Source organism: Anomaloglossus baeobatrachus, chromosome 2 (genome assembly GCF_048569485.1).
Source record: "Anomaloglossus baeobatrachus isolate aAnoBae1 chromosome 2, aAnoBae1.hap1, whole genome shotgun sequence".
Lineage (NCBI taxonomy): Eukaryota > Metazoa > Chordata > Amphibia > Anura > Aromobatidae > Anomaloglossus > Anomaloglossus baeobatrachus.
The window spans coordinates 472,850,166-472,864,923 of record NC_134354.1 but is presented as its reverse complement, the minus strand read 5'-3'; the positions used below and the strand labels follow the sequence as shown (position 1 = coordinate 472,864,923).

The window sequence follows — 14,758 nt, the reverse complement described above, 5'->3', positions numbered from 1 at the left end:
CATGGCACAGGCGCCGCAGCGCTGATGTCCCCGGCGCACTACAACACCCAGCATGCTGCGGTGTGAGCGCCAAATGCACGGGGACACAGAGTACCTTGAGGAAGCAGGGCCATGTCCCTGATGTACTCCGCTCCATCCAGCATCTTCTCCAGGGGCTGTAGATGGAGCACGGTCTCAGTGCCTGGAGACCGGTAAATCCCACTTCACCCAGAGCCCTGTAAAAAGGGATGGGGAAGGAATCAGCATGTGGGCTCCTGCCGCCGTACCCGCAATGGGTACCTCAACCTTACAAACACCTCCGACATACAGTGGGGTGAGAAGGGAGCATGCTGGGGACACTATATGTGTCCTCTTTTCTTCCATCCGACATAGTCAGCAGCTGCTGCTGACTAAAAAGTGGAGCTATGCGTGGATGTGTTGCCTCCTTCGCACAAAGCACAAAACTGGTGAGCCAGTGATCCCACTGGGGGTGTATAGCCAGAAGGGGAGGGGCCTTACACTTTTAAGTGTAATACTTTGTGTGGCCTCCAGAGGCAATAGCTATACACCCAATTGTCTGGGTCTCCCAATGGAGCGACAAAGAAAAGGCAAATTGGTTAAGCACTTCTTGGAATGAGAATCTGCTTTCCAATGTCTCAACCACAGGGCCCTACGCAAAACAACGGAGTTGGCTGACGCCACTGCCGTGCGGCTTGTAGCGTCAAGAACAGCATTAATCGCGTACGACGCGAATGCCGCCATTTGCGAGGTCAATGGTGCTACCTGCGGGGCAAATGCACGTGTGACTGAGTCGACTTGCGCAAGCCCGGCTGAGATAGCTTGGAGTGCCCATACGGCCGCAAAAGATGGCGCTAACGACGCTCCAATCGCTTCATAGATGGATTTCAGCCAGAGCTCCATCTGCCTGTCAGTGGCATCTTTAAGTGCCGCTCCATCTTCAACTGCAACCAAGGATCTAGCTGCAAGCCTGGAAATTGGAGGATCCACTTTTGGACACTGGGTCCAACCCTTGACCACCTCAGGGGGAAAAGGATAGCGTGTATCTTTAAGCCGTTTAGAAAAACGCCTTTCAGGATAAGCGTGGGGTTTCTGGATTGCGTCTCTAAAGTCAGCGTGGTCCAGAAAAGTGCTTAATGTACGCTTAGGGTATCTGAAATGGATTCTCTCGTGCTGCGAAGCTGACTCCTCTACAAGAGGAGCTGGTGGGGAAATATTTAACATCTTATTGATGTTAAATATAAGATCATTAACTATGGCGTCACCATCTGGTGTATCTAGATTGAGAGCGGTCCCAGGATCAGAATCCTGATCAGTTACGTCCGCCTCATCACCCATAGATTCATCTCGCTGGGATCCTGACCATTGAGATGAATGTGAAGGCCCGTCATAGCGAGCCCGCTTAGGCTGCCCGGGGCCATCGTCCGAGTCAGAGTCTTCACCCTGAGGTGTATGTGCCCGTCCCGGAGCTTGGAGGTAATGCAGCTGAGGGGGACCAGGGGGCAATGATTGCACAGTGTCCGTGGCCTGAAGTACAGGCCTAGCTCGCAATGTGTCAAGAATTTGTGACATAGTGAGAGACATTCTGTCAGCAAAAGCTGCAAACTCAGTTCCTGTCACCTGGACAGCATTCACAGGTGGTACACCCTGGGTCACGTCCAGCAGAGGTCCCGACTGTGCAAGCGCCGCAGGGGCCGAGCACTGCACACAATGGGGGTCCGTGGAGCCTGCCGGTAGAAAAGTCCCACATGCGGTGCAGGAAGCATATAATGTCTGTGCCTTGGCACCCTTGCGTTTTACGGACGACATGCTGCTGGCTCTCTGCAATGTGAGAGAGTCTATAGCCAAAGGGCGACCAGCGCTATGCAATACGAAGTATTTGTAGAAACAAAATACTAAGAATACTACTGGCACAAGAGGGGGTGAGCCCTGAGGGCTGCTTACCGCCCGCTGAATAGCGGGTAAGAGGCGCAGAATTCCTTGTCTGGGTCTCCCCGGCTCCCCTCTGCAGCTCAGCGTGTCAGCAGGAATGGCTGCCGGCGTCTGTGGAGAGGGGCGGTCCGTGGGAGTTCCTAAACAAAAGTGCGGGAAACAGTGTCCCCTCTGTGCCGATTGTGAGGGCTGGAGTATGTAAAAACGACTCCAGCCCTCGGCGCTGATGCACTGACCAGCGTCCCGCCCCTCTCCTGACTGGCAGGTCTGGGGGCGGGAACGAACGGAAGCAGGCCGCAAAAGCCGGGGACTCGAGTTATCAGCGCGGCCGCCGTAAAAGCGCGGCCCGCGCTGAAGTCCCCGGCGCACCACAAGTGCCAGCCGCGCCGCAGTCCCAGCGGCCGGCGCGACCGATTCCCAGAAGTGTGCCTGCTTCAGCGAAGCTGAATGAGGCCATGGCACAAGCGCCGCAGCGCTGATGTCCCCGGCGCACTACAACACCCAGCATGCTGCGGTGTGAGCGCCAAATGCACGGGGACACAGAGTACCTTGAGGAAGCAGGGCCATGTCCCTGATGTACTCCGCTCCATCCAGCATCTTCTCCAGGGGCTGTAGATGGAGCACGGTCTCAGTGCCTGGAGACCAGTAAATCCCACTTCACCCAGAGCCCTGTAAAAAGGGATGGGGAAGGAATCAGCATGTGGGCTCCTGCCGCCGTACCCGCAATGGGTACCTCAACCTTACAAACACCTCCGACATACAGTGGGGTGAGAAGGGAGCATGCTGGGAGCCCTGTATGGGCCCTCTTTTCTTCCATCCGACATAGTCAGCAGCTGCTGCTGACTAAAAACAATGGAGCTATGCGTGCGTGTCTGACCTCCTGCGCACAAAGCTAAAACTGAGGAATCCGTACTCCTACGGGAGGGTGTATAGCCAGAAGGGGAGGGGCCTTACACTTTTAAGTGTAGTTCTTTGTGCGGCCTCCAGAGGCAGTAGCTATACACCCACTGTCTGGGTCTCCCAATTAGGAGCGAAAAAGAAAACTGTCATAGAGAGGCTGTAAATTCTTGTAGTCAACTTTCTTTTCAAGGAACAGAATGTGTCGTTGCTTACCAGTCAAGGAGAGAATTAGCAAAGCAAAAGGACTAAAATTGTGGTCACAATTAAAAATTAACTTTTAATATTTAAATTTTTTTTTTTTTTTTTTTTTTTTAAAAAGAATTTATACCACACACCATAAATGGTTGCAAAACCAACCAACTAATTAGGGCTGATGTTCAAGCCCCTATCATTACCCAGTCAAGGACACTGTGTAACCAGTAGTGATGGTTCTACTGGAATGACACCAATTGAGACAATTGTCCCATATGTAACATATAGATTAATAATCCATAGCATAGACAAACATTTGAGTGGGTGTAGTCCCACTATGATGACGATATTAGAGACTAAAAGACGTTATTGTCTCTACAATAATAGGCAAAAGCTGCAATCTGCAGCGATCAGTAACCAACAAAATGGTCAATTGAAACACAAACTTGTTTTTAGTTGTCCAGTAACAGGGGGGGGCACCAAATCCGCCTCACAATACCCCTTAGCTGGCAACAATCTGACCTGATGTTTTCTTAGACCTCCCGACGCGTTTCTTAATTTATCTTAATCCTCAGGGGACTGTGGTCAAGAAATAACAACTTCATTAAAGAGGCGGACAACCAACATACTGTGTCCGGGCTGGTAATAAGCTTTTATTTTATTTAATAAGCAAAGTAATTTGCTTATTACCAGCCCGGACACAGTATGTTGGTTGTCCGCCTCTTTAATGAAGTTGTTATTTCTTGACCACAGTCCCCTGAGGATTAAGATAAATTAAGAAACGCGTCGGGAGGTCTAAGAAAACATCAGGTCAGATTGTTGCCAGCTAAGGGGTATTGTGAGGCGGATTTGGTGCCCCCCCTTGTTACTGGACAACTAAAAACAAGTTTGTGTTTCAATTGACCATTTTGTTGGTTACTGGTCGCTGCAGATTGCAGCTTTTGCCTATTATTGTAGAGACAATAACGTCTTTTAGTCTCTAATATCGTCATCATAGTGGGACTACACCCACTCAAATGTTTGTCTATGCTATGGATTATTAATCTATATGTTACATATGGGACAATTGTCTCAATTGGTGTCATTCCAGTAGAACCATCACTACTGGTTACACAGTGTCCTTGACTGGGTAATGATAGGGGCTTGAACATCAGCCCTAATTAGTTGGTTGGTTTTGCAACCATTTATGGTGTGTGGTATAAATTCTTTTTTAAAAAAAAAAAAAAAAAATTTAAATATTAAAAGTTAATTTTTAATTGTGACCACAATTTTAGTCCTTTTGCTTTGCTAACTTTCTTTTCAAGTATTAAAGTTTCTGAAGACACATTATCAAGTGACACAAATCACAAATGCACACACAAAATGGTTAAAAACTACTGGACTGGGAAGGTGGGGGGGGGTTTATCAATTAACAATAAGTTCCTCTGTCCGGACAGCATAGGTTCTTTCTTACTTTGGGATGTTCTCTTGTGCGACAATTGTAGATGAACCAATCAACTTCTTTAATTTCTTAGGTTTGAGAGCTCCTGGAAACTTCTGCAGTCCAACAAGGAGCAAGTGCAGCTGTTCTGGGGTGCTAAATGCGGACTTTAGATCTGACTGGAGAACCCCAAAGAGCACTTCTTCAAAACTGGATTCTGGAATCTGAAAGGGTGAAATCATTTATTGTTTTATGCTATACAAGTTGGTGAACATTCTACACTATCATAGCCCATTTATCATTAAACGGGTTGTCCCATGAATAAAGTATGTTTTAAAGGGAACCTGTCACCACTTTTTTGGTGTATAAGCTGCGGCCACCACCACCGGGCTCTTATATACAACATTCTAACATGCTGTATATAAGAGCCCAGGCCGGGGGTATAACATAAAAAACACTTTATAATACTTACCTAACGGTCGCGTGATGGGCCATATGGGCGTCTCCGTTGTCCGGTGCCGGCACCGCCTCTTTTGGTCATCTTTGTTCTCCTAGTCGGGGTGCATGACGCGTCCGACGTCATCCACACTCGCCGGCATTCAGGTCCTGAGCAGGCGTACTTTGATCTGCCCTGCGCAGGCAGATCAAAGTATTGTAGTGAGCCTGCGCAGGACCGGTGAGTGTGTATGACGTAGACGAGTCATGCACACAGGCTTCAACTAGTGGACGAAGATGTCCGAAAAAGGAGGCCTGGCATCGGAGAACGGTGACACCCATATGGCCAACCGTGCGACCGTTTTTTAGGTAAGTATTATATAGTGTTTATGTTCTCACAGCGGCCTGGGCTCTTATATACAGCATGTGCATGTTATAATGCTGTATACAAGAGCCCGGTGGTGGTGGACGCAGCTTATAGGCCAAAAAAGTGGTGACAGGTTCCCTTTAATGCATGAGTCTTGAATAAATAAAAAAAAAACTCCCCTGTGCTGAGATAATCTTATTAATGAGGCCCTGTGTACTGTCTTACTTCTCATGTTCGGCCATGCAGAGCTGCTCTAGTGCCACAGCCTCTTGACAGAGGAAGCATAAAAGTGTACATAGACTACACAGCAGGGGCTCGCAGCTGCTTCTGTGAGGCAACACATTCTCTTGGTTATTTTATCACAGGAGAGCGTTTCTGTCTCATCACCACTTCTGAGAGCTCACAATAAATCAAGTCTGTGATACAGACACTCAATAAGCGCCGAAGATCCTACTTCACTGACTTGAGTTAAGATGAGCTCAGAGGGCTGGAGATGCAGCAGAAACGCTCCTGTGATAAAACAGGCAGGGAAAATGTGTGGCTTCACAGAAAGTAGCAGCTGTGAACCCATGCTGTTGTCAGTTTACTCACTTATGCGTCCTCCCTGATGAGGAGTTGTAGTATGTGCCAACCATGAACTGGAGCAGCACTGCATGGTTGAACACAGCAAATAAGATACTACATAGCAGGGGCAAATTTATACGATCTCAGCACAGGAACATTTTAACTCATTCAGTTGTAGAACATATTTTTATTACAAGAGCTATTAAAGTGCACTTTGTTCCACAACCATTTCAACGCATGTCTGTACTTTCCAGACAGTGTAAACATTATTCTAATATCATATTCTTGAGGGACATAAATTAAAATAAGTGTATAATAAAACCTTGGTTGTAAAAATAGCTACATTTCCACTTCTCTATTATTGAAAAACCTAGAGTATACAGTGATGTATGTGAAGAAAACACCAGAATAGAAACCAGTAGCTAGGATCATAATCCCCCCAAAAAACTGGGAAGAAGGGAATTTTGTTTACTTACCGTAAATTCCTTTTCTTCTAGCTCCTATTGGGAGACCCAGACAATTGGGTGTATAGCTTCTGCCTCCGGAGGCCACACAAAGTATTACACTTTAAAAAGTGTAACCCCTCCCCTCTGCCTATACACCCTCCCGTGGATCACGGGCTCCTCAGTTTTGGTGCAAAAGCAGGAAGGAAAAAACTTATAAATTGGTCTAAGGTAAATTCAATCCGAAGGATGTTCGGAGAACTGAAAACCATGAACCAAAAGAACAATTCAACATGAACAACATGTGTACACAAAAGAACAATCAGCCCGAAGGGAACAGGGGCGGGTGCTGGGTCTCCCAATAGGAGCTAGAAGAAAATGAATTTACGGTAAGTAAACAAAATTCCCTTCTTCTTTGTCGCTCCATTGGGAGACCCAGACAATTGGGACGTCCAAAAGCAGTCCCTGGGTGGGTAAAAGAATACCTCAATAAAAAGAGCCGAAACGGCCCCCTCTTACAGGTGGGCAACCGCCGCCTGAAGAACTCGCCTACCTAGACTGGCGTCTGCCGAAGCATAGGTATGCACTTGATAGTGCTTCGTGAAAGTGTGCAGACTAGACCACGTAGCTGCCTGACACACCTGCTGAGCCGTAGCCCGGTGCCGCAATGCCCAGGACGCACCCACGGCTCTGGTAGAATGGGCTTTCAGCCCTGAAGGAAGCGGAAGCCCAGAAGAACGGTAGGCTTCGAGAATCGGTTCCTTGATCCACCGAGCCAAGGTTGACTTGGAAGCCTGCGAACCCTTACGCTGGCCAGCGACAAGGACAAAGAGCGCATCCGAACGACGCAGGGGCGCCGTGCGAGACACGTAGAGTCGGAGTGCTCTCACCAGATCCAAAGAGTGCAAATCCTTTTCACATTGGTGAATTGGATTGGGGCAAAATGAAGGCAAGGAGATATCCTGATTGAGATGAAAAGGAGATACCACCTTAGGGAGAAAATCCGGGACCGGACGAAGAACCACCTTATCCTGGTGAAACACCAGGAAGGGGGCTTTGCATGACAGCGCTGCCAGCTCAGACACTCTCCGGAGTGATGTAACTGCCACTAGAAAGGCCACCTTCTGCGAAAGGCGTGATAAAGAGACATCCTGCAGTGGCTCGAAAGGTGGTTTCTGAAGAGCCGTTAGTACCCTGTTAAGATCCCAGGGTTCCAGCGGACGCTTGTAAGGTGGGACCATGTGGCAAACTCCCTGTAGGAACGTGCGGACCTGCGGAAGCCTGGCTAGGCGCTTTTGAAAAAATACGGAGAGCGCCGATACTTGGCCCTTGAGAGAGCAGAGTGATAAACCCTTGTCCATTCCGGATTGAAGGAATGAAAGAAAAGTGGGTAAGGCAAACGGCCATGGAAGAAAACCGTTATCAGAGCACCAGGATAAGAAGATTTGCCAAGACCTGTAATAGATCTTGGCGGACGTTGGCTTCCTGGCCTGTCTCATGGTGGCAATGACATCCTGAGATAACCCTGAAGACGCTAGGAGCCAGGACTCAATGGCCACACAGTCAGGTTGAGGGCCACGGAATTCAGATGGAAAAACGGGCCTTGAGACAGCAAGTCTGGGCGGTCTGGAAGCGCCCACGGTTGACCCACCGTGAGATGCCACAGATCCGGGTACCACGATCGCCTCGGCCAGTCTGGAGCGACGAGAATGGCGCGACGGCAGTCGGACCTGATCTTGCGTAACACTCTGGGCAGCATTGCCAGAGGAGGAAACACATAAGGCAGTCGAAACTGCGACCAATCCTGAACTAACGCGTCCGCCGCCAGAGCTCTGTGATCCTGAGACCGTGCCATGAATGCCGGGACCTTGTTGTTGTGCCGTGACGACATGAGATCGACGTCCGGCGTTCCCCAGCGGCGACAGATCTCTCAAAACACTTCTGGGTGCAGAGACCATTGCCCCGCATCCATGCCCTGACGACTGAGAAAATCTGCTTCCCAGTTTTCTACGCCCGGGATGTGAACTGCGGAGATGGTGGAAGCTGTGGCTTCCACCCAGTGCAGAATCCGCCGGACTTCCTGGAAGGCTTGACGACTGCGAGTGCCACCTTGGTGGTTGATGTATGCGACGGCAGTGGCGTTGTCCGACTGGATACGGATCTGCCTGCCCTCCAGCCACTGATGGAAAGCCAATAGGGCTAGATACACTGCCCTTATCTCCAGAACATTGATCTGAAGGGAAGACTCCATCGGAGTCCAGGTTCCCTGAGCCCTGTGGTGGAGAAAAACCGCTCCCCACCCTGACAGGCTCGCGTCCGTGGTGACCACAGCCCAGGTTGGGGGTAGGAAGGATTTTCCCTGCGATAGAGAATTGGGAAGGAGCCACCACTGAATTGACGTCTTGGTTGCAAGGGAAAGAGAGACGTTCCTGTCGAGGGAAGCCGACCTCCTGTCCCATTTGTGGAGAATGTCCCATTGGAGTGGCCGCAGATGGAATTGCGCGAACGGCACTGCCTCCATTGCTGCCACCATCTTCCCCAGGAAGTGCATGAGGCGCCTTAAGGGGTGTGACTGACCCCGAAGAAGTGATTGCACCCCTGCCTGCAGAGAAAGCTGTTTGTCCCACGGCAGCTTGATTACCGCTGACTGTGTATGAAACTCCATCCCGAAGTAAGTCAGTGATTGGGTCGGTGTCAACTTGGATTTCGGAAAGTTGATGATCCACCCGAACTGCTGGAGAGTCGCCAGAGCAACGGTAAGGCTGTGTTGACACGCCACCCGAGAAGGGGCTCTGACTAGGAGATCGTCTAAGTAGGGAATCACCGAGTGGCCCTGAGAGTGTAGGACCGCCACAACGGATGCCATGACTTTGGTGAAAACCCGTGGGGCTGTCGCCAAGCCGAAAGGCAATGCCACGAACTGAAGGTGTTCATCCCCGATGGCGAAACGCAAGAAGCGTTGATGTTCGGGTGCGATCGGCACGTGGAGATAAGCATCCTTGATGTCGATCGATGCTAGGAAGTCTCCTTGTGACATCGAGGCGATGACCGAGCGGAGAGATTCCATCCGAAACCGTCTGGTTCTCACATGTCTGTTGAGTAGCTTGAGGTCCAGAACGGGACAGAATGATCCGTCCTTTTTTGGCACCACGAACAAGTTGGAGTAAAAGCCGCGACCACGTTCCATGAAGGGGAACGGGGATCACAACTCCTTCCGTCTTCAGAGCGTCCACTGCCTTAAAAAGTGCATCGGCCTGAGCGGGGGGGCGGGGAGGTTCTGAAGAAACGAGCCGCAGGACGAGAGCTGAACTCTATCCTGTAACCGTGAGACAGAATGTCTCTAACCCATCGGTCTTGGACATGTGGCCACCAGGCGTCTCCAAAGCGGGAGAGCCTGCCACTGACCGAGGATGCGGTTCGGGGATGCCGAGAGTCAGGAGGAGGCCGCCTTGGAGGCAGTGCCTCCTGCGGCCTTTTGGGGGCGTGACTTGGACCGCCACGCATAGGAGTTCCTCTGGTCTTTCTGCGGCCTGCTGGCCGAGGAGGATTGGGGTTTGGCGGAGGGACGAAAGGACCGAAACCTCGATTGTATTTTCCGTTGCTGAGGTCTCTTCGGTTTGGACTGGGGTAAGGAGGAGTCCTTTCCCTTGGATTCCTTAATAATCTCATCCAATCGTTCGCCAAACAAGCGGTCGCCAGAAAACGGCAAACCGGTTAAGAACCTCTTGGATGCCGAGTCTGCCTTCCAATCGCGCAGCCACATGGCCCTGCGGACTGCCACAGAGTTAGCGGATGCCACAGCTGTACGGCTAGCAGAGTCTAGGACTGCGTTCATGGCGTAGGAAGAAAAAGCTGACACTTGAGAAGTCAAAGACGCAACTTGCGGAGCAGAATTGCGTGTGACAGCATTCATCTCAGCCAAACAAGCTGAGATAGCTTGGAGTGCCCACACGGCTGCAAAGGCCGGGGCAAAAGACGCGCCTGTGGCCTCAAAGATGGACTTCACGAGGAGCTCTATCTGCCTGTCAGTGGCATCCTTTAGCGATGAGCCATCTGCAACTGATACCACGGATCTAGCCGCCAATCTAGAGACTGGAGGATCCACCTTGGGACATTGAGCCCAACCCTTAACGACTTCAGAGGGAAAGGGGTAACGCGTGTCAGTGAGGCGCTTAGTAAAGCGCTTGTCCGGAACCGCTCTGGGTTTCTGGACAGCGTCTCTGAAGTTAGAGTGATCGAAAAACGCACTACGTGTACGTTTGGGGAACCTAAATTGGTGTTTCTCCTGCTGAGACGCCGACTACTCTACAGGAGGAGGCGGGGGATAGAGATCCAACACCTGGTTGATGGACGAGATAAGATCATTCACTAAGGCGTCCCCTTCAGGTGTATCAAGGTTAAGGACGACGTCAGGGTCAGAGCCCTGAGCTGCGACGTCCGCCTCGTTCTCCAGAGAGTCCTCAAGCTGGGAACCCGAGCAGCGTGAAGAAGTCGGGGAAGATTCCCAGCGAGCCTGCTTAGCCTGTCTAGGACTGTGGTCCGGGCAGGAGTCCTCCACGTGAGACCTAGGGCCCAATCTGGGGGCGCGCTGCGGCGCGGACCGAGAGGGGCCTGGAGGCGACGATCCAACAGGGGCCGGGGCCTGTGTAAGGACCGGTCTGGACTGCAAAGCTTCTAGCAGCTTGGCAGACCATTTGTCCATAGACTGAGCCATGGATTGTGAAAGTGACTCAGAGAGTTTCTCAGCAAAAGAAGCGAACTCTGTCCCTGCCGCCTGGACAGGGGGAGCAGGGGGGGTCTACATGAGCCGAGGGGCCCACTAGTGACCGAGGCTCCGGCTGAGCAAGCGAAACAGGGGTCGAGCATTGCTCACAGTGAGGGTAGGTGGAACCCGCAGGTAACATAGCCCCACAAGAGGTACAGGCCGCAAAAAAACCCTGTGCCTTAACAGCTTTGCTCCTTGTGGACGACATGCTGTTGTCTCCTAGGAGAATGATCACTGAGGGTATATGGGCAATAAAGGGTATACAGCCCGACCGAACAGAATATATATATATAAATACGTATCTATTCCGGCACCCTAGGGGGACCAGCACCGGGTGACCGGTGTGGCTTACCGACCGCTAACAAGCGGAGTGTGTGTGTCCTCCAGATTCCCTGCCTTAGGTCTCCCGGAGCTGCAGAGCTCTTCACTGAGAATCCTCCACCGGCAGAATGCCAAAAAATGGCTGCCGGAGCTCTCAGGGGAGGAGTGGAGCCGTGGGCGGCGCCAGGAAAGTGCGGGAATCTGGGGTCCCCACAGTGATCAGTGAGGGGGGAGGAAACATGCAGGATGCTCCAGCCCTCACATCCGACGTCAGGTCGGCAGTCCCGCCCTTACCCCTGACAGGCAGGCCCGGGGGCGAGATTTTTGCTACTAGGCCGCGATGAAGCCGGGGACTAAATTTGAGACCGCGCCCGACAAGCAGGCACGGTCGGCGCGGAAGTCTGCCGGCCTTCTCAATTCAGCAGCTGCCGCAGCGTCCGGGAAGAAGGTGCGCTCCTGCACAGACCCCAATGGGGACACAGAGTACCTTTGAGAAGCAGGGCCCGGTCCCTGAGGTTGAATAGACTCCGGACCGGCAGATTCCCACAGGGGCTGCGGAGGGAGCACGGTCCCAGTGAATGGATGACCGCTCAGGATCCCACTTCTCCCAGAGCCGCTAAGGGATGGTGAAGGAGACGGCATGAGGCTCCGGCCTTTGTACCCGCAATGGGTACCTCAACCTTAACAACACCGCCGACGTAGTGGGGTGAGAAGGGAACATGCCGGGGGCCCCGTGGGAGCCCTCTTTTCTTCCAACCGACATAACTAATATGAGAATGCATGAGTGGATGTGTGCCTCCTTCCACACAAAGCATTAAACTGAGGAGCCCGTGATCCACGGGAGGGTGTATAGGCAGAGGGGAGGGGTTACACTTTTTAAAGTGTAATACTTTGTGTGGCCTCCGGAGGCAGAAGCTATACACCCAATTGTCTGGGTCTCCCAATGGAGCGACAAAGAAAACCAAATTATCAATATTAAACAGAAAAATGGAGCCAAAATAATGGCATATATTTGCAGAAATAATTTAACGAAACCTATCAAAAAATATTTTTTTGATAAAAGATAGGTATATTGAATGAAAAAAAAAAAAAAAAAACAAAACATAAAAATTAGACATTAGATCAATGGTGAGGGCAAAAATGGACAACACAAAAGACATGAGTGTTAGAATATAAAAAAAATACCTGGGTAGCAAAAAGGTAAAAATTACATGTTCTACAAGTTTATATAGACGTTTTGTCAAGCACAGCAACAGTACACTGCACAACCACTAGATGGCTCAAAGCAAAGAAATTAAAGTTCACATGTAGGAATTAGCGATGAGTGAACACTACCATGCTTGGGTGCTCGGTACTCATTAACCCCTTAACGACCGCAGGCCGTAAAATTACGTCCTAGCGGTCATAATGTTACTGCCCGCGGTCTGCTGGCGGCAGCATGCCGCGATCGGCACACATCTCAGCTGATTTTCACAGCTGAGATGTGTGCCTGCTAGGCACGAGCAGAATCGTTATCTGCTCGTGCCGTTTAACCCCTTAAATGGCGCTGTCAATATGTGACAGTGCCATTATAAGCGCGATCGCGGTAAACTTTTACTTAACGCCCGATACCGGAAGTCACGTGACGCGATCACGTGACTTCCGTTAGTTGTCATGGTAGCACAGGGTCATGTGATGACTCCTGTACTACACATGAATTGCTTTCACTTTCGCTGTGCCAGCGGCCCAGCAAAAGAGAAAGAGAGCGTATCTGCTGTTTACAGCTGTATAGCTGTGATCAGCAGATAGTGCAGAGCGATCGGAATGCTGATCGTAATAGCCCCCTAGGGGGACTAGTAAAATAAAATAAAAAAAAGTAAAAAAAAAAGTTTTAAAAAATTAAAAAAAAAAAAACAAAAAACCTAAAAGTTCAAATCACCCCCCATTCGCCCCATTGAAAATTAAAGGGTTAAAAAAATATACACACATTTGGTATCGCCGCGTTCAGAAATGCCCGATCTATCAAAATATAAAATCAATTAATCTGATCAGTATACGGCGTAGCGGCAAAAAAATTCCAAACGCCAAAACGACGTTTTTTGTCGCCACAACTTTTGCGCAAAATGCAATAACAGGCAATCAAAACGTAGCATCTGCGCAAAAATGGTACCGTTAAAAACGTCAGCTCGAGACGCAAAAAATAAGCCGTAGATGACTGAGCCATAGATGCTGAAAAATGAGAACGCTACGGGTCACGGAATATGGCGTAAAACGTGCGCCACTTTTTTCGGTCAAACTTCCGATTTTTTTTAACCCCTTATATAAAAGTAAACCTACACGTTTGGTGTCTACAAACTCGCACTGACCTGAGGCATCACACCCACACATCAGTTTTACCATATAGTGAACACCGTGAATAAAATCTCAAAAACAATAGTGCTATCGCACTTTTTTTGCAATTTTTCCGCACTTGGAATTTTTTTGCCGTTTTCCAGTACACAATATGGTAAAACTTATGGTTTAATTTAAAAGTACAGCTCGTTCCGCAAAAAATGAGCCCTCACATGACCATATTGACTGAAAAATAAAAAAGTTACGTCTCTCAGAAAAAGAATGGCGAAAAAAAAAAAACGGAAAGCGAAAAATCGGCCGGTCGTGAAGGGGTTAAAGGGACCCTGTCACCACTTTACCCTATAAGCTGCGGCCACCACCACCGGGCTCTTATATACAGCATATTAGAATGCTGTATATAAGAGCCCAGTCCGGGGGTATAACATAAAAAACACTTTATAATACTTACCTAACGGTCACGCGGTTGGCCAAATGGGTGTCTCTGTTCTCCGGTGCCGCCTCTTTCGGCCATCTTTGTTCTCCTTCTTCTCTAGCCGTGGTGCATGACGCGTTCGACGTCATCCACACTCGTCGGCATTCAGGTCCTGAGCAGGGCAGATCAAAGTATTGTACTGCGCCTGCGCAGGACCGGCGAGTGTGTATGATGTAGACGCATCATGCACCCAGGCTTCAGAAAGAGGACGAAGATGGCCGAAAGGGGAGGCGTCAGCACCGGAGAACGGAGACACACATATGGCCAACCGCACGACCGTTAGGTAAGTATTATAAAGTGTTTTTCATGTTCTCACACCGGCCTGGGGTCTTATATACAGTATGTTAGAATGCTGTATATAAGAGCCCGGGGGTGGTGACCGCAGCTTATACGCCAAAAAAGTGGCGACAGATTCCCTTTAAGAGTTTTTGGATGCTCGAATGGGCGCAACTCGAGTATAATGTAAGTCAATAGAGGACTAGAGCATATTTCCAGAAGATTTCCCAAAAAAAATGCTTGAGTCCCCGATTGACTAGAGCTAGAGACAGTCACAGGGACATTTCCTATGGGTAAGCATTGTTACAATACTCCTGGTTATTTTTTTTAACTATAGCTTTAC

At 49.8% G+C, this 14,758-nt stretch overlaps 1 protein-coding gene across 1 annotated transcript in view; it reads right to left on the bottom strand.

The window, feature by feature from the left end:
• Nucleotides 1-14,758, bottom strand: part of MYBBP1A (MYB binding protein 1a) — a 225,258-nt gene that overhangs the window by 196,879 nt on the left and 13,621 nt on the right. The window contains exon 6 of the mRNA XM_075336367.1: nt 4,475-4,665. Coding sequence (XP_075192482.1) covers nt 4,475-4,665 — 191 coding nt within the window. The remainder of the gene's footprint in view (nt 1-4,474; nt 4,666-14,758) is intronic.